Below are 18,528 nucleotides of genomic sequence, written 5' to 3' on the forward strand. Positions count from 1 at the left end.
CTGGGGCGTGTCTTGAGGTAATGTACTTCAAATGAAAATGCCTACTGAATTTCATCAAATATTTGTTTTGACACCAGAAAGTAAGCAAGTACATTATATTTTAACAGCATCTAGTACAAATGGCAGTTTATCAGTATTGCGATGAGCGTATGCCAAATTACATATAGTAACATGACAGTTAATTTATTTTTTAAAGGCCTAAGATCTACAGAAAATAAGTACATGCTAATTAAAGCATGTTATTCTTCCATCTCTTAAAGGTTTTAGTCTCCAGAAACTCATCATTCATCCCAATTCTAGCAATTGCTATTTACATAAATAGCAATTGCTATTTATATTTAGCACATTAAGTGCCTCCAAACAAGCACAATGAACTTCCTAGGAAGCATATAAAAAAGAAAATAGCACAAGTCAGCCTTTACAATGCTTTATGAATGTCTCAGGAACTTGTATCATCCTATCCTCACTGTATTATTTGAAATTTGAGAGCTATGCACTTTGGTTTTGTGGAAACCAAAATAAACCCAAATAGGCTGGTATTTTTATTTTTCCCTTCCCCCAACCCGTGACTGTTTTGCCACTTCTGTAGCATAAATAAAAGTAAAGTCCAGTTTTACTTCACCATCTTCTCAATAAAAAGACCTGCAGGTTATATCTGCATTGAAAGCTCTTTTGTCAGTATTCACTACATCAGTTGTCCCCAACTCATGGGTCCTAGATAATTTGTTGTCAGTGAGACCCCCTAACAGTGTCCATGGACACAGGTAATTAAACAGCTAAAACTGAGAGCTGAGGAAGACAGCAAAGTGAGATTTTGTCCACAGTGCTTTACTTACTCTGTAGATTGCCCACAGGCTAGGAAAGTGTGGGTATCACTGTACAGTCTCTAAAAACAAGAAGGGTCAATACTATGTGACAAGGCTACTCTCTTCAAACCACAATTTGGGAACTTCTGGCTTATGCGTGTGTTTACTAAAAGTACATTTTCCAAGATAAGTCAAAGATTGACCTTTTTAAAATAGTTTAAGTATGTATGTACTAGTAAAGTGTTAGTTAATGCAGTCATCAGGATGGAATGAGTGACACTCCTACTGATACTCTTCAAAGATAAAACCTAAGTGCTCAATTTAACAAAGCATGGGGAGTGGATTTATGTATTCAGTCATAAGCCAAGAAAGCTGCAGATCTATAACACTTCTGCCTATGCATGTAAAGTTTCACAGTGAAGACCACACCTCCTTGTGAGCTTTCCAGGAGGTGTTTTCAGTCTGGAAAATACTTCCTTGTGCAAAGGCTACAATTATTTGAGCTAACTCATGATGAATGGGAAAAATATTACCTTGCAGACTACGTGCTACTAAGATTTTCAAATACCTATTGTTGGTACTTTACTTGACTGAAAAGTTGTTAAAACTGTAATGAAAGCAGGATGTACTTACAGTAATCAGTAGGCTCAATGGCTGCATCAGTGATTAAAATGAATGCAACACAAACTGAGATCTTAGCAACTAAGATAAAGACTTATTCTAAATCTGGCTGGGCCTTTTCCAGGACAGAAGAGACTCTCCATTCAATTTACCAATGCAGTATCACACTGAACAGCATTATAGTTATGCAATTAAGGGGGGGAAGGTATGTGTTAGTTGCTTCTTTCTGGCAAATTTAAAGGGCAATAAAAATTATTTGACTCTATAAAGGTGGCTTCAGTAATGCATTAGATGAACCCAGACTGGCCTATTGCTCTGAAGTGGTTGAGGATCATTTAATTGAATTGATTTACTTTTGGCTATATACTAGTTGTGTGCATTTGGCACCTTCTTTGTGTGCTGCTCATTACTTTGTTCTCCAGGTAGAAAGACAGACCTTCTGGGCAAATGACACAATGACTCATTAAACCCTTTTAGCCAGCAGGCAGTTGTTATTTATGTAATTTCTTTAATCACATTTTCCACATGACTGCTCTTTCGATGTCAGCCAGACATTTATCAGGCCTGAGCCAGTGCAGCACGTCCACCTGATCTCCCCGCTTACCTTATCAGCTCAAAAACTGTTACTGACATATCAACAAAATTTGTTTAAATACACTGAATTAACAGCTCCCAGTGGTTAATAATATCTCTCATTTCAAAGAACAACAGGTAAGAGGCAATTGAGTAAGCAGCTTATGAATACAAACAATTACATATGATAACGGCAGCATTGTGAGGTGCCTCACACATCTGTCTAAATGGTACACGGAAGTGTATTAGGTGATGAATGAAAGTTAATTTAATTGAAGTATCAGTCAGACACATTCAATTTTCCTCTACAGTGTAATTCCTTTTTGCTGTCCACTACACACAAACTCAGTCTGCCTGCATATTGATACAACTTACTCAATTTGAAGATCTTTAACCAAGCTACATGTTTCTGACTTAGCATTCTTTTTTTGCCCTGTATTTCAAGAACTTGGAAAGGGATCCCTCTTTCTTCCTTCTCCTCCTCCTCTATCTTAAAAAGAATAATCTGAGAGTCCATTTTGTATCCGAAAAGGCTCACAGATTGCAGCGTTAGCTTGAGACAAATATAGTTTAAGCTCCCTTACTTTGCTGCCAGTGTGCTTCAGTACTGACCTGGAACAAACCTGCTAGTCTCAGCTCAAACATTTTTAAGCATTTTTTTGTTCAAAAATGTTCAAAACATTTTTTTGTGCTGTGTGAGCTTTTTCCAGTATTCAAAGGAGGCCAGACACAAGATAAGAACACTTGTCTTCACTGGGATCTTGAGCAGACTGAAAACACAGAAAGTGCAGAGTGAAGTTAGCTAGCACTAAGACACTCCATTTCCTTCCTTCTGCTTATACTCATACATATATGAAAATAAACTTTGTATTATTGAGTATTTCAGTTAACTGAACTTGTAGCAAGACCTTTAAAAAAAAAAATTAAAATAGGGATGTCAAATCACCGGTCAGATCGAGCCCATGGACCCCCATCTGCATACTAGATTCAGCATATGCTACGCCTGCTCTGGCCCACCCAGGATGCGAGCCGCTTGCAACATCCACTCCAGCAGCTCTGGGAGAAGTGCTGTGTACAGAGCAAGTGCTGGATCCAGCATGCAAAGGACTCCCTTCTGCCAAAACCATGCTTGATTCATCACCTGCTCTAGCCAGTCTGGGATCTGGGCTTCATGTAATGCCCACCCTGGACTGGCAAAAAACAAGTGTAGACACAAATGTAGCGAAACCACTGGAACTTTAACACTGGATGAAGTAGTTCATGTAGTTTTGCTACATTTATATCATTCCCAGACTCCCTGCATGTAACAATTAGAATGTAATAGCAGCTGTACTTTTGAAATAGCTCCATATGTGTATCCCTCTCCTGAGAGGTCATGATAGATAAAGATGGACATAATTTTCAACATCCTTCTGGGTAAGGGAACATAAAAATAGGGCTAGGAAGTGAAGGGACAGAGGGGAGTTCAAGAGTTCAGCACCAACCCCAACCTTGTCAATTTCAGCTTGAAAATAAATGTTTAGGTCAATATTAATTTCTGAGAAACTAAGTTTATTGACTTAGTTTCTTCAGTCTTTACATTTCTAGAAAGTATAGCAGGGTGGACAAAATACAGCCTACTGGCCACATCTGGCCCACTAGGCACTTTCATCCAGCCTGTGGGCACCCACCAACGAATTGTACCCTGCCCAGTCCTTCTGCCCAAGAGAGTGGGAGCGAGGCACCCACATATACGCCCCTCAGCATACCCTATTGTGCCTCATTCCCACCCTTGTGGGCAGAAGGGCCTGGCCAGCTCATAGCTTCCAGGCAGGGCTGCTGCTGCCACAGCTGAAGCAGCCCTGTGGTAACCTGCTTTGCTTCCCCAGCATCCTGCTCGCTCCAGCAACAGGTAGAGAAGAGGGTGGGCGCAGGGGGAGCATGGGGCTGGGACTGGTGGCAGCACAGAGCCTGCACCCAGCGGGGTGGCAGCAGCACAGAGGTTGTCTGGGCAGGGTGTGGGTGCGAGGGACAGTGGGGGTGTGGGGACCCCCAGCTCCTGCACTTGTGCAGCTCCTGCACTCACGTGACACTGGGAAAACCCCTGCACTGGAGCTGGCTGCCCTCCTGGCCCCCTGCCACACAGGTCCTAGGACTCTGCGGGGTAGCAGGGGCCGGGGCTCCCCTCCACTTCCAGTGGAGTCCTGGGCCCTGTTTAGCTGGGGGTGAAGGCAGCTGGCTCCAGTGCAGGGATTCCCCCGGTGCCACGCAAGTGTGGGAACTGCACATGCACTGCGTGAATCCCCCGCGTTAGAGGCAGGCTGGGCAGACAGCGCTCCTCGGCCCCACACACAGCACTGGCTAAAGTCGTGTGCTGCCAGGAGCCAGTGCCTGTGCTGGGTACAAGCACCCCAAGCGCCCCCATCTGCTGCTGCTGCCAGCAATGGGGGCTGCGCACCATGTGGGGGCTTGTTTGGGGAATGTGTGGGGAGTCCCCCCACACCCCCAACCTCTCTCACACCCCACAATCCTCACACCCTGCCCCCACATATACATCCCCCAACATACCCCGTGTCCCCCCACACACACATCCCCCCCCAACCACACACACACACACACACACACACACACACACACACACTTACCTTATAATATGTTTAACAAACCTGTCCACTATCAGCTATAGACATCAGCACAGAGACAGACGTAGCTGGAGACAGCCCCTGCCATCCAGCTCTGAGCTGACCTGCCCTGCATGTTATGGATTTGACCTTGGGGGTCCCATGGATTCTCAAGAGATGGGGAGATGGCACACCTGAGCTGGCTGAGCTGCAGAGCTGGGAAAGTGAGGAAATAGGTGCCATGTCACAGCCTTAACTAGTGCCTGCTGTTCCAGGGGAAGCCCAGGTGGGCTCTTCCACTTCCCAAGGCAAATGCCACCGAGCCCTTGCCTACCAGGCAGTGCAGCTGGCACCTGGGGGCACAGCTCACCCAGCACACTAGCAGAAGGCCAGGGGCGATCCCCAGCTGGATGAATCAGGACTGCAGTCTGAAGTGGTGCTGTTTTACCCCAGCTGAGTTCAGCAGGGGTAGGAGCAGGGAGAGCACATACTTCAGTATATGCCATCCAACTTTCCAGGGGTGTAATGAGCAGGCTTATGACCCCTAATGAAGCCTGTCAGATTTCCACAAGCAGCAGTGATGGTCAGCAAGCTACATGGAGAAATCAGAGAGAACAAGGAGATAGAAAAGATCTGGGGGTGCCCTAAGTTGGCAGGTGGGGTTTCTGCCCCCCTCAGTCCTCTTAGTTATGCCAATAGGACCTCTCCTCAGGTCAGGCTCCAGTAGAGTGCCCCTTCCACAGTAGTCACTTCCCAGTCCAGCCTGAAATGGCATCTCCCAGAAACAGTTGTTCCACCTGGAAGGGGCAGCAGCAGTGTTGTAGCACCCTTGAGAGGATCTTGCAGCACCCCTAGGTGCTGTTGTACCCCAGTTGAGAATCACTGTTCTACATCTTTCTTTAGCACTGGACTCCATTGAGGCCTAACCTAAGCCAAGTAGCCTGGCACGCAGTTTTTTGCATGCCATGTTCCACGTAATTACAGCTAAGGTTATATTTTTTATTTCTTAATAGCATCATGTTGCTGACCAACGTTGAATTTGTGATCTACCATAAGCTCAGATCCTTCTTAAGAGTGCTAGGGACACGCCAATTATTCCTCACCGTTCATTCACCTTTTCCACTGAGCAGTAGACCTAGTTTATCTAATCTTCCTTTTCCATCCAATACAATTCATAGCATTTTTCCTTGTTCTCTTCAATATCTCTTGCCAGCTGTATCTTATTCACGCTATTCTTCTGTACACTTAGTGGCACATCTCTCTTTCCATTGCCTGTATATAAACTCCTTTGATTTTCAGATAGTTAAGCAGCTGCTTTTGTAGCTACATCATTCTCTTGTGGTTCTTCTAATCTTTCCTCTACATTGGAGCAGGTCATTGTTGAGCTTCCAATACTACTTCCTTTCAGAACTGTCAGACCATTTACACTCCTTTTTTATTTTTAGTCTGTCCACCCAATAGGAACTCATCCACTTTTTCTCCCCAACTTTGTTGAAACTTTTTTTTTTTTTTAAGGCAGGAGTCAAGAGTCCCTCTCCCCCCGCTTTTTTTTTGCTTTCTTCTTTATTTCCCTTCCTTAGGATCACAGATCATATCATGATCACTTCCTTACAAAATTTCAGACCACATTCACAAATGGGTTATCCATCTCAGTCAAATCATTCTAAAGATCCTGAAAATCAAAAATTGCAACCCACTCCGTTATCTACAGAACATCTAGTGCCACAATAGAATTCAGTTAGTCCCAATGCTATCCCAACAACATGCTCCACCATGACAGAAAAGATAAAATGCCCTTCGTCATTGAAGAAATGAAGTAAGCACCCTGAAAACATATTGTCTAGGCTGCAGTCCTGTGAGAAGGAAATGGAATTTAAATCTAAGAATAAGAGACAATCAGATCAGTGCATTTACTGGACACAGAGATAGATATGTCATTATTGACCAAAAGAAATGCTCCATTATAGGTCTGGAGCAGTAAAGCCATCTCATAATATTCTGGGAAACTTCACAAAGATTTAATTAAAAAAAAACATTGAACAACATTCCATATGAAAAGTCCCACTTATCCTTTGGTTTGAAGTTAATCCATTCAATAGCGCATCAGATATTTTATTTTGAGATAAAGAGGAAGATTTAGCATGATTTTAAGTCATCAATTTTTCTCATTCAATGATGATATGCTTTCTTAGATATATTTTTATATAAAATAAAGGTGCAGCTGAAATTTAAGGCCCAATTCAATGACCATGGAATTCAATGAAAAAATCTGCAAAATTCAAAGGATGTTTGACTAGGTCTTATGCACAGGGATTTCTCCCATCCCTATAGATACTGGAAAAACTTACTGAAGGTTTTAATCAAGATAATGTCATTAAAGAAATAAACAAAAAACAGGACTGGATGGGATTTTTTGGATGTCATCTAATTCAACTCCATGCGTAAAGTAGAATCACCTTGTTTAAACCAGGCTATACAAGTGTTCATCTAATCTGCACTTAGAAACGTCCAAAAACAGATATTCCACAAAAAGTCTGGACCTGTTGAAGTCTTCTGCAACAAACCTGAAGATTGGAGCACTGTACTGGAAGAACAAAATGACCCAGAGCACTGAAGTAATAGGAAATGGATAAAATGCAGTAGTACCAACTGCAAGGTCGTGCATTTGCTCATGTTCCATACATGCATCCGAAGTTCAGTGAGGAAAAAAAACAATGCACCTTGTTTCTGTGGTCTGCTTTTTAAATTGCAAATTACAGTTTGGATTCTGCAAATACATCATGCGTATGCTTACCTTTATGTGCAAGTAATCCCACTGACATCAATGGAACAATTCTCATGTGCAAAATTATGTCTGTGTTTGCCTGCCAGATTTCAACCTAATGTTTGTGCCAGATGGCTAGATTTCCCTGGTGCTGTGGATACAGTGTACAGGGCCCAATCTTATAAATAAGACCACCGCTGATTCTCAGGGATCACAGACTCATAGAAAAGTAGGGGAGGTGAATGGGACCTCCAGAGGCCATCTAGTCCAATCCTCCGCCTGAGGCAGGATCATCCCTGTCCAATATAACCCATACAAATCTAAGTGTCCTGCTGCTGCAAAGTTTTTTTAAATACACTCAAGAGATCCAGGACACAGGGCCATGCCTCACGCTAGAGAGAAAGGCAAATACCCCTAAAGACTGTAGCAATCTCACCATGGGGTAAAATTCCTTCCTGATTCCAAATGTTGCAGTTGGTTTGACCCTGAGCAGAAAGGCAAGACCCTCTAGCCAGAAACCTCTGGGATTTAATCCCAACAGGAGCACTGGCAAGCCACAGTCAAAATCCACAGACTTGGCTGCAGGCAGCACCCAGTGCTTCTCAGGAAGGTGGGGAGAAAAAAAAACCAAACCAAAAAACCCTGAAACCTGCAGCAAAAGGTGGGGAAAAAAGTCTTCCCAGCTCCATGTGGTATCCAGCAAACCCAGAAGCATGGGAAATACTAAACACCTTCCATTCTGGTTAGCAACCTGGGGACAGCAAGCAGAACTCCACACATCACAACCTGTTACTGGACAGACATAACTCCCCTTTCTGCATCACCTCTGTAATTTTATCCCAGTCCTTTCATCTTCTTTTATAACCAAGCCAGTTGTAGAGCTCTTCTTCATTCTCTTGGTCATCTTCAACATTCACCTGTCATGCTACAGAGCTTTTCTTATCTCCCAGCAATCGGTGGGGGTTAAAAGGGTAGGGAGAACTCCTGGGTTTCTAACTTGATCTTTACAGAGAATCCAAGCACTGCTATTCCTAGATCATCCCTGACCAATGCTTATGTAATCTCTTCTTGAATATCTGACAGAGTCCACAACTTCTGTTCCAAACAGAAGATTTTACCACACCTTCAACTCTCCTATGAAATACAAACCTTCATTTCTACCCAGGAAAACTTTTACAATCTTTTCTCCTATGCCTGATGAAGGGTGTTTGTGCCTGAAAGCTTGCAATTAAATATTTTCTTTTGCAAAAATCTAATTGGTCTAATAAAAGATATCACCCCTGCCATGAGTTCTGATTCATTTCACAACTTCTTTAAGCTTTCTAGTCCAATGCCTCACTGTTCTAACTGCAAAAAAGTTTCTTCCTGATAGTCAATCCAACCTTACTTTTTTGCAACTTCAAGCCATTAGTCCTCTTCCTGATTCCTGCAACAGAGAAATGGTGTTCTCCCTCTTTTTTATGGCAGTCCTTCAGATATTTGAAACCCAGTATCATGTCCCCTCTTAAGCACCTACTCCGCAAGCTGAGCATGCCTATTTATTTCAACCTTTCCTCATACTGCTTTTGACTTCCATCCCCTTTTATCATTTTTTTTGTCCATCTTTGGGCCCCCTCTAACTTCGGCATATCCTTTGTAAAATGCAGAGTCCAAAACTGCACACAATGTTCTAGATGAGGACTAACCAGTGTCTCAAAGATAACAACAATGGCTACGCAAATGAGCTGGAGGTATTTTGTACAAAAGTCCTCAACCTTTTCAGACTCCAGGCACTCCTCAATGGACTCGAGGAACCCTGGTTGAGAATCACTGATTCAACAGATCGCTGCTTGAGTACCATGTGCTAATGGCTTATTATGAACAGAGGAAAATCTGCTACTAATAAACTGCTTTATTTCCACTGTCCAAAGAGAGTCAGATAAAAACAGCCAGCATAGATAAAGGATATCATGTCAAACTTTTAAAACACATTTCAGATTTTATTGTTTGAATGACTCGTAACATAAAACTTTGGGGACTTTTTATAGTAATTGTACCACCATAATTAAAGAACAGAAATATTTTTAATGCCTCATTCTCTGGGGTCCCATTTATGACTGTCAAAATTCACTTAAAGCAGAGAAAAACCAAGTTTCCGTCCCAGTTCTATCATGAAAGTCTTCATTATAGTGAAGGTAGATATCACAATGCCTAATCTCTTTCCAAATCAGTACGCAGTCATTCACATGGCTCCAGAGATCCAACTCAATTTTTAGTAAACTAGCAGCAGAACTCAGAAATGCAGCATAAGTAAAAGAAAGTAAAATTGCTGATATTCTTCCTCTTTGGGGACAGAACACTGTGACATGTATCAGTATATTACATGATGCATTGGGAGCATTTGTCTCCTACTTTGGTCTGAGAGATGGCTAATGGCCTACTGCTACTATGGATTCTGAGGCAAGCTGACAAAAGACATAAGTTAGAATATATAAAAACGCATACAGCATGTAATAGCAGACAGCAATGAAAAATTATCTGAAGGAAGGAGAGCTGCATAAAGGCTGGCAGTTTTTCATATGCTGGGTCACTGAGGTGAGGCAACTTCAAGATAATTACTAATCCCTGGTGAGAAACCAATGACTATGATTTAAAGATCGTAAGAGAACCTACAAATCTATCCAGAATTGTACGTTTCTCTTTTCTTTCTCTGTGTGTGTGACGCACACTACCATCTGCTGGACAAACTGCTGAAATAATTCAATAAAATGCAGGTTTCTTTTTGAGCTGAGCATTACTTTCCTAAAACATTTACCTGAGGCAGATGCAAAACAACCTGGGATGTGTGGAGACCATATAGTGCTGTAAATGACCCCTTCATGGCCTTTAAAAGTGCATAATGACTTCCCCACAGCTGGGTCCCACTAAATAAAAAGAAAAACAGTCTGCAGGCACAGTGTGGCAATACTTGAATCATATTATTTATACAACATTTCCTTAGCTTACTTTAGCATTCCTTACAGAGTTTCCAAAAAGCTTTTAAAATAGTTTTATTTTACTAGGTTATGTGTACAATAAGGTTTTTACCTGCATATATGCACAAAATGTGCATCAATCTTACACTACCATCTTTATTTATTAAGAGAAAGAACAAAATCTCTCAATACTACAGCCATTCATACTGTGTGCAAAAATGTGGCCACCAAACAAAATTTTACATATTTAAAACTATCCTTTGAAATACGCCTGGCTGCTTAGCTATTTAGATGTTTTTGGAACCAGAAAGCTAAATTGCATACACATGAATGTGGGAGCACACATGTGCCCATTTACCCCTATATTAAATTAGAAAAAAAAATTAAAACACACAAATTCAGTGACCCTCTTGCAATCATTTTACACAAACCTCTGAAGGATATCACTGTGTATCCTGTACCTTAACAGATCACAGGATCCTTCCTTTAATGCATACAAATGAGAGAATTCCTGTGTTTCAATAGATTTGTATGTGAAGGGCAATGTTACAACCCAGTTAAAGAAGACATTACAGCACTGGTTTAAACACAGAGGGGAAAAGAGACACAACAAAAAACTGTGAAGTAGGGGTGCACCAATAGAGATTCTGGGAGTCAATACCAATAGCAGATTTTTAAGGTGGCATAATGGCCAATACCAATCTGATTTCCAATACAGCTGCGAGCTGTGTGCAGCTGGTAAGTCTGTTGTGGTGGGCTGGGAGGGAGGAGAGAAGGGGCTGGGGGGGGCACAGATCAAGGCCCCTGTGGTGAGGGAGAGAGTGGGGCAGGGGCTGGGGCAGGCTGCAACCCACCCCACACAGATCCGAGGCACAGATCCATCTCCTGCCCCTCTCCCTCCCTCATTGCAAGGGCCTTGACCTGTCCCCCACCTACCACGCCCCTTCCCTCCCCACTCCTCATCCACCATAACAGACTTACCAGCTGCACATAGCTCTCCAAGCTGCCAGGCTGTGCTCATTGCCACCTGCGTGCTGCACTGCGGCTGCACGCATGCACGGGCATTTATTGGCCAAATTCTCGGCCACATCAGGCTGATTTGCAATACACTCAATTTTCTTTATATCAGTGCCGATCTGATATCAGACCGATGTATCGGTGTACCTCTATTATGAAAGGCAAATGCTGTTTTTGAACACAAATAAGGAATTGCACATTAAAAAACAAATAATATCTTTTGGCCTTCCATAAAAAGCCCAACATACCAGTTTGGCCGTTTGATCCCAGGAACCAGACACCACTAAGTGCTCTCCTCTGGTTTGGCTCCAGTCAACACTATAAGCCTACAAATGATATAAAATTGTTTAGAATAGCATTAGCATCCAAGCTTGATATTCCAACTAACCAGAGTTCCATTTTCAGTTTGCATCATACTCAGCTGAAAATGTGCACATCTGGCACTGAAAAGAAGTCAGTGAAGCCACTTACCTATGTAGATTATTTAAATTCAACATCTGAAACAGTCTCCGAGTTTTGTTTTTTGTTGTCATATAAATAAATACCCAACACTAACAGACAAATCTCTTAATAAAGGAGTAAGTTTGAAATGTGTTGAGTATTTGTTGTGAAAAGACTCCAATATCTTACTTTTTTGCAGGTAAAAGTACTTTTATAGAGTTGGCTTATTTAAAAAATTAGTATCATCAATAGAAAACTGATTTAAGGAACAGAATCATTAGATATGACAAATTTATGTCCTTAAGGATCTCTCTTTCATATCTTATTACAAACAGAATGACTATATTAAAAGAATGTTAAGACTGCAAAAGTAAGTAACATGCAAGTTAGGAAATTCTAAAATTAAGGCAGATGGCTTTAGTGTGAGGGGAGATCAGTATGCCAAGTAAATAGTTCAAAGTACAGTTTCTTTCAACTAGCATTTCAGCCTTTTCTAGATTCAGGTTAGGTCAGCTGTTTTTATCCAGTTGCCAATTTGTTGTACACACATTAGCGATGTTGATATGAAAATGAGGTATATGTCTGGCTGTCATCCTCATACAGCTGGCAGTGTGTTAACTGCCTATTATCTCAGAACCGCATAATGCCTTACACGTACCAGACTGAATATTACACCTACTGTATTCAAGGGTGTATGAGAGTCGAGGTCCTGGCACAAGCGAGGTTATTTTATTCTCTTCCCCAATACAAACACAAGTGCTTCAGCAGCAGCTTGCTTAAGCAATGGGGAAAGGCTAACAATGCAACAGAAATGCTAACTTTCAGATTTGCCGTACATAACTACTTGATTTTCAATCTTAGTACTCCATCAATGCTAGCTGTTGCATTATACCAACAGTTGACACTTTAGGCAAGACCAAACTAAAATTAAGAGAAAAGTAAAAGCTTGAGCAAACAGACAACAGTAAATTCTAAATGCATTTTACAGAATAAAATCAATGAAAGCATTCTTTTGTCTTACATTCCAATGGGACTACATTATAACTGGAGCAAATCATGCGATTAAAGTAGCTTTGGTTATTCATGAGGTTCAGCAAATGGCTGGAGCTGGAACAAAATTCAATGTCCTTTGATAATAAAGATGTGCATTTACATTAAAATTGTTTTTGCTTCTTGAAGTGGGAGGATTGAATCGTATTTGGAAAAACAGAAAATCGATCCCTGCCAATTTTACCATTAAAACTACTATAAACTCAATGGCAACATCTATTAGAAATGTCAGATGTGTATTAAGGATTAAGAAGGCAATCAATCATCTTAAAAATCATTGTCTGTTGGTGATTACCAGAAGGTATTAATTATAAGCTTTTCAAGATCCAGCCTTTCGGTGAATGCTTATGAGGCCTGATCCAATCCTTCCATATCTCATAATAAACAGTTAGCCCACGTGACCCATGTTGTCTTCTAACCTATGGTTGACTGCCTTCAACTCTCCATACCCCATGTTAAACCAAGAAGTTGACTGAAAAATATATCTGGCAGACAACAGATGGTGTTGCTGAATCGATAATAATCCTACAGACAGTATTACAATTACAAAACAATATGGATAACAGGAGGAGTGCTAGATGAAAGATCTTAGGGATCATGTTCTACTTACATTTTTGTACAACAAGCAGCATAAAGCCCTTGGACACTTATCATAAAATAAACTTGAAAATTGGATAACAATAATAATTCACCTACCAGAATTTCTCATTTAAAATAACACTTTATAAATAGTTAAAATGGTGACCAATTCAAAGAAGCAAGTTTACACAGAAAAAACATTCACAGGTGACTACACTCACTTGGACTTCAGCTTTCAGGCCACAAAGCACTCGAGTCTTGTGTTAATTTATGACTAGGAGTGGATATCAAGTTATTTGTTACTACTTGGACACCCACCAGCTCACCAAATAAGTTGCGATATTATCTGGATAAAATATATTCACTAACCCACACAACAGGGGAAGAAAAAGCTAATGATGACAAAAGCTGTGTTTAGTGGTATGCACGGGAGAAAGAAAAGGATGCAAGGAATAGTGAGATGGAGTAAGAGAAATAAGCAATTATAAAGTAAGATACATTCAGTACCATACTGTGTTGCCCTCTTAAAAACATACTAAAGACTGTGAAATACAGTAAGTCTGAAACATTAAAAAAAAAAAAGAAGTAGATCAGAACACAACTCAAGTGAAATTGTGGTGAGGCAATACTGCTAACTGCAGTAGATAATTTCAGCATAGCCCTAAAGAAAAATAAGTTACAGTACTATACTATCCTCCAGAACCTATATAAATCCCATTTGAATCAGGCTTTGTACAGGGACTGACAATTTGGTCACCAGTATATAAGAAAACACATGGTTATTATATAAGAAAGCACATAATCAGGAATTTTCCTGAATACAAAACCAGGTAAATTCTGTGATCAATTACATCTAAGCAGCAACTAGTGCTTCCTTTGAAAATACTACAGGCTGGTCCTGTATCAGCTTTGGTAGAAAGAAAATGTACTACTTTCAACCCCAATATCTGTTTGGTAACTATTGCTTTAGAACAGTGGTTTTCAACCATTTTATATTTTCAACCATTTCATAGTTCAACCTTTTTATATTCTAATGGGGGTACATGTATTATACCCCCCATTAGACGCAAGGAACCCCTCAGAAAATGCCAGCTATTATTTTTCACTAGATTTTTTACTACAGAAAAACAACACAGCTGTTCTTTTGTTGTGAAGAATCCAGACCACAACAGGGCAGAATGTTTTTAACACTATGGATTTCTGCTGAAATCTCTTGGTTTATCTTGTAAATCATGTTTGCACACCTAACAGTGCTAACATTGTGTGGTATTCTGTGGCACACTTGAAAGGATCTCAGGGCACCCTGGTTGAGAATCACTGCCGTTAATGGAAAACAACTTTAAGTGATCTGTGTTGGTTACCTATCAAGTTATGGGTTCTCTCTTAACTAGACCTAATGTCCATACAGCGTATGTTTAATAACTATCAGATTTCTCAACTTCCTATCACCACAAGAAGCTTCACTGTGCCTCAAAAAAGTTACACAGATAAAGAAGTGTGAAGCTGAGGGTAATATGCCATACTAATCCTCTTCATAGCTCCATGCACAGCTTTAATTATAACCCCGACATATCAAATGCTTCAATTTTGCTCACCAGTCATGAGCACTTGGTTACATTGCTAATGGCAGTGAGAATTTTTCATCCCTTTCCCCAACACGTTCCAAGCAAACTGAAGTGTTTTTTTATAGATGTTCCAAGCCTTATACAGAATTGGCGAATTCTTTTTCAGAGTGAATGATGCCCGTGATGTTTTAACATCTGGATTACTTGGCTTGCTTTGCTTGTGGTTTTATGATCAATCATACATACCAAATGGCAGGGGCGGGGAAGGGATGGGGACTGGACTTTTTTTGTCCTGCAACAAAAGACACTTTAGGTTCACAGATGAACACTTCCCTTCGAGAGTCTGAATTACACCAAAGCTGCCAACGGAGTGAGATCCCTTTAAAACTCCATATTGTTATGCTCCACCTAATTTTCAGACTCGGCTCATTTCCTCTTCCTCTTCTTCCTCATCTTTTCTTCTATCTCACTTCTTTTGCAGCATCCTTTTTACCTATTCCATTTCCCACTTACCCCAATTCCATGATGTCTACCATCTACAATCTTAGAGAAATTCCCTCTTCTTGCAGTACCTCTTCTCTTCTTAGGGTGCTTCATGTGTTTACCACAAACGCCACTACCTGGGCTGTAGTATCAGCAACAACTACTACACCCTGCAAGAACACCTGGCCCACCAGTTGATTTTCACTTATGGTGAACCAATTTGTTGTCATACTGTAGCATAATGGAGGATGTCACTTTGCCCCATGTCAACAAGTTACATTCGACCAGCATGGGTTGGCAGTTGGCCGCTCAAAGATGCAGCTATGCTAAGGGATAATGACTCTCCTAAACAAGTCTAGAAATGTAAGATATTTGTCTTGCATTTTATACCTGTCAGGAGGTGATGTGACTCCACCAGATTGTTGTTTAAGACATTAAGTGACATGGCTACCCGTGACTGGTATTCGGTGATGCAGTGGCGGAGGAATGTTACCTTAATCTGCACTGTCATGCGGACAGTGCGTGATCGCTAGTAGCCTAACCAATCAGAAGTTGCCCCTAGAGCGTGACTGGCCGGACCAGCATGCTGAGGCCTCCAGAATGTTCCATCAAGGGGGGACCCTGATTAGCTAGGGAGTCTATAAAGGGGACTGCGCGCCTCAGCGTAGGATCCCCAGATGCTCCCGAACTCAGGAAGACAGCCTGATCACCTGTCTTGTCTGGACAGACCCCTAGGCCTCTAGCTAGATTCCTAGCATAGGCTACCACAGCTTGTAGCTAGACCACACGCTATCTGGAACGCCCTGTGTGTTGCCCAACTAGGCATCATACTTGTACTGATAGTATTTTCGGCTGCAGTCGACCTTCATGATTACACCTTGCTTGTTACTCGCCGCTACCCATCAGTTGTTTGTTTTTCTACCTGTACCACGTCGTCTGTGTCTACCTGCCACTGTAAACAGTATTCAACTCGTTAATCATCTTGTTGGTTTGTAAGTAAATTTATGAATTTTCTTCACCTACTACTTGTTGCGCTTTTTTCCTCTCTCACACTTGGCATCCCCGAGCGTGTCCGGGTTGGTGTCACTACTCAGTGCCCAACTTGACACGCAACTGAGGCCATTTTCCAAACACCATCCTTGAATTATGGCCCACAATACCTTTAACTTTTCTTATGCAGCTAAGCCAAATAGGAAGCTGAGACCGAAGTGTATGTAAAAGTACTTAACCCCTGAAGGTGGTATCTGGGAATTCTTTCCAGTGCATTTCATCAGTGGCGTTATAGTGGGCAATGCCTGCCATATAATTCCCTTCAAGAGAGCAATCCTGGCAGAAGCAGAAGTTGACAGGTGTTCAAACAGCTTGTGGGATTTTTCTGGAGGAACCAAAGCCCCGAACCTCCAGAGAATCAGCAATATGGAAAAGGAGTTCTTGGAATGCTTTAAATTTATCTGCTACTGACACCGCTTCACCCAGCAACAACAAGAGATCTTTAGGAAGTGAGACAGGGTGCTTATATCACATCCCTGGATTCTATGCTTCTGGCGCCTGTGGTGTAGCCAGGGAAACCACTGAAGAGACCTTGCACCGGATAGAGAGAGGCTTGCCTGGCCCTAACGGACCTTGTTAGGAAAAAAAAAAATCCAGTCTTGTGTGCATGACATGCACAAACACCTACAGTGGAGACCACACTAAACATACCTAAAGAACAGCTGAATTTCTCACACTCAATACACTGGTCTCCCTTGAAGCATTTCTTGACTAACCTACCATAGCAATAAATACTGCTGTGTTATACAAGGAGTCATTCCAGACTGACATACTTGCTCTCTGGTCTCCTACCCAACTCCTTATTTTCTGCTTCAGTAAATACCAGACACACGCAAGCACACTCATTAAAAACCTTGCGGGAAATTTACATCTATACTACCTTGTTAAAATCCTTCCCATGTAAGTCGAACATTACTATTAGCTGTCGAATATTGTTTTTCATCTATGTCAGTCCCCTCTTAAACTTCATCTGGAAGATCCTGCACTCTTTACCTTGCACAACCTCTGGTTGATTCTACAAGAGCCTATATTATGATCCCATTTGTGAACTGACCCTTCTCTTTACTATTTATATTACCAAGCCACTCATCTCTTGCTGTTCTGAGTACCTGTGCATGGTACCAGGCGAGCACTCCCTGTATGCTCTCGCTCTCTCTCTGTGCTCTATTCATTTCCACTAAGTTCTATACAAACAGTTAAATAAAACTATTTTATTGATTCCCTTCCCTTTCCAAAAAGAACCATTTCAGAAGGGCCTGTCAATCATAAATCTATTCAATGGCTTACATCAAACACACTGCTGTACTAGATCAGACCTGATCAGTGGTCTATTTAACCTGTAGCAGTCTATGAGGAGCGAATACTAGATATTTCTTTAATTTAAAGCCATATAAAACACAACTGTGAAATACTCTGTGGAAAATTTCTTTCTAAACTCAGCAAGTTAGTGACTGGTTTATGTTATTCATATTACTTTATACAGTGCAAGAAATTAGCTATAATTCTCAAAAGATAGTTTGTAAGAAGTTACTGGTCAGCAAAACTGCTTCAATTCAATGCCCTTCTTTGAAGACCATATTGCTTCAGGTCTACAAGAAAATAATTCCTCATCTTTATGAGGGAGCTGACAGACCACCATTTATTTTACAAGGCTGAAGTTGCTATGAAGGAGGAAAACCACATAGCCTAACCATTTTTTTTTTTTTACCTATTAGAAAATTACATTTTATATAGATATATAAATAAAAGATCTATTGATCTATCTATCTATAGAATTTTTCAGGCACAGATCAATAGACAGATTGATCGATATACATCTATATCTATTATTATATTGGGATTATTTCTCTCACACACACACACACACACACACTAGCCAATTGCCCATTCAAGAAGGAGGGGGGGAAGGGGAGGGGCAGTGGCAGGGGAGCAGCAGGCCTGGGCCTGATGCAGCGGGTGTGGAGGAGGACCAGGCCCGAGGGTGTGGAGAAGCTGAAGCTGAGGAGGAGCAGCAGGCCCAGGCTG

The 18,528-nt window shown here is 41.4% G+C and overlaps 1 protein-coding gene across 2 annotated transcripts in view; it reads right to left on the minus strand.

Moving 5' to 3' along the window:
• PEX7 (peroxisomal biogenesis factor 7) overlaps positions 1-18,528 on the minus strand; it is an 82,043-nt gene that overhangs the window by 54,394 nt on the left and 9,121 nt on the right. For both annotated transcript variants that reach the window (XM_025211847.1, XM_006030261.3), the window contains exons 4-5: positions 11,584-11,661; positions 10,159-10,267 (exon numbers count right to left, since the gene is read on the minus strand). In XM_025211847.1, the coding sequence (XP_025067632.1) occupies positions 10,159-10,267; positions 11,584-11,661 (187 nt within the window). The remainder of the gene's footprint in view (positions 1-10,158; positions 10,268-11,583; positions 11,662-18,528) is intronic.

Source organism: Alligator sinensis, unplaced genomic scaffold (assembly GCF_000455745.1).
Source record: "Alligator sinensis unplaced genomic scaffold, ASM45574v1 scaffold417_1, whole genome shotgun sequence".
In the NCBI taxonomy this organism is placed as follows: domain Eukaryota; kingdom Metazoa; phylum Chordata; order Crocodylia; family Alligatoridae; genus Alligator; species Alligator sinensis.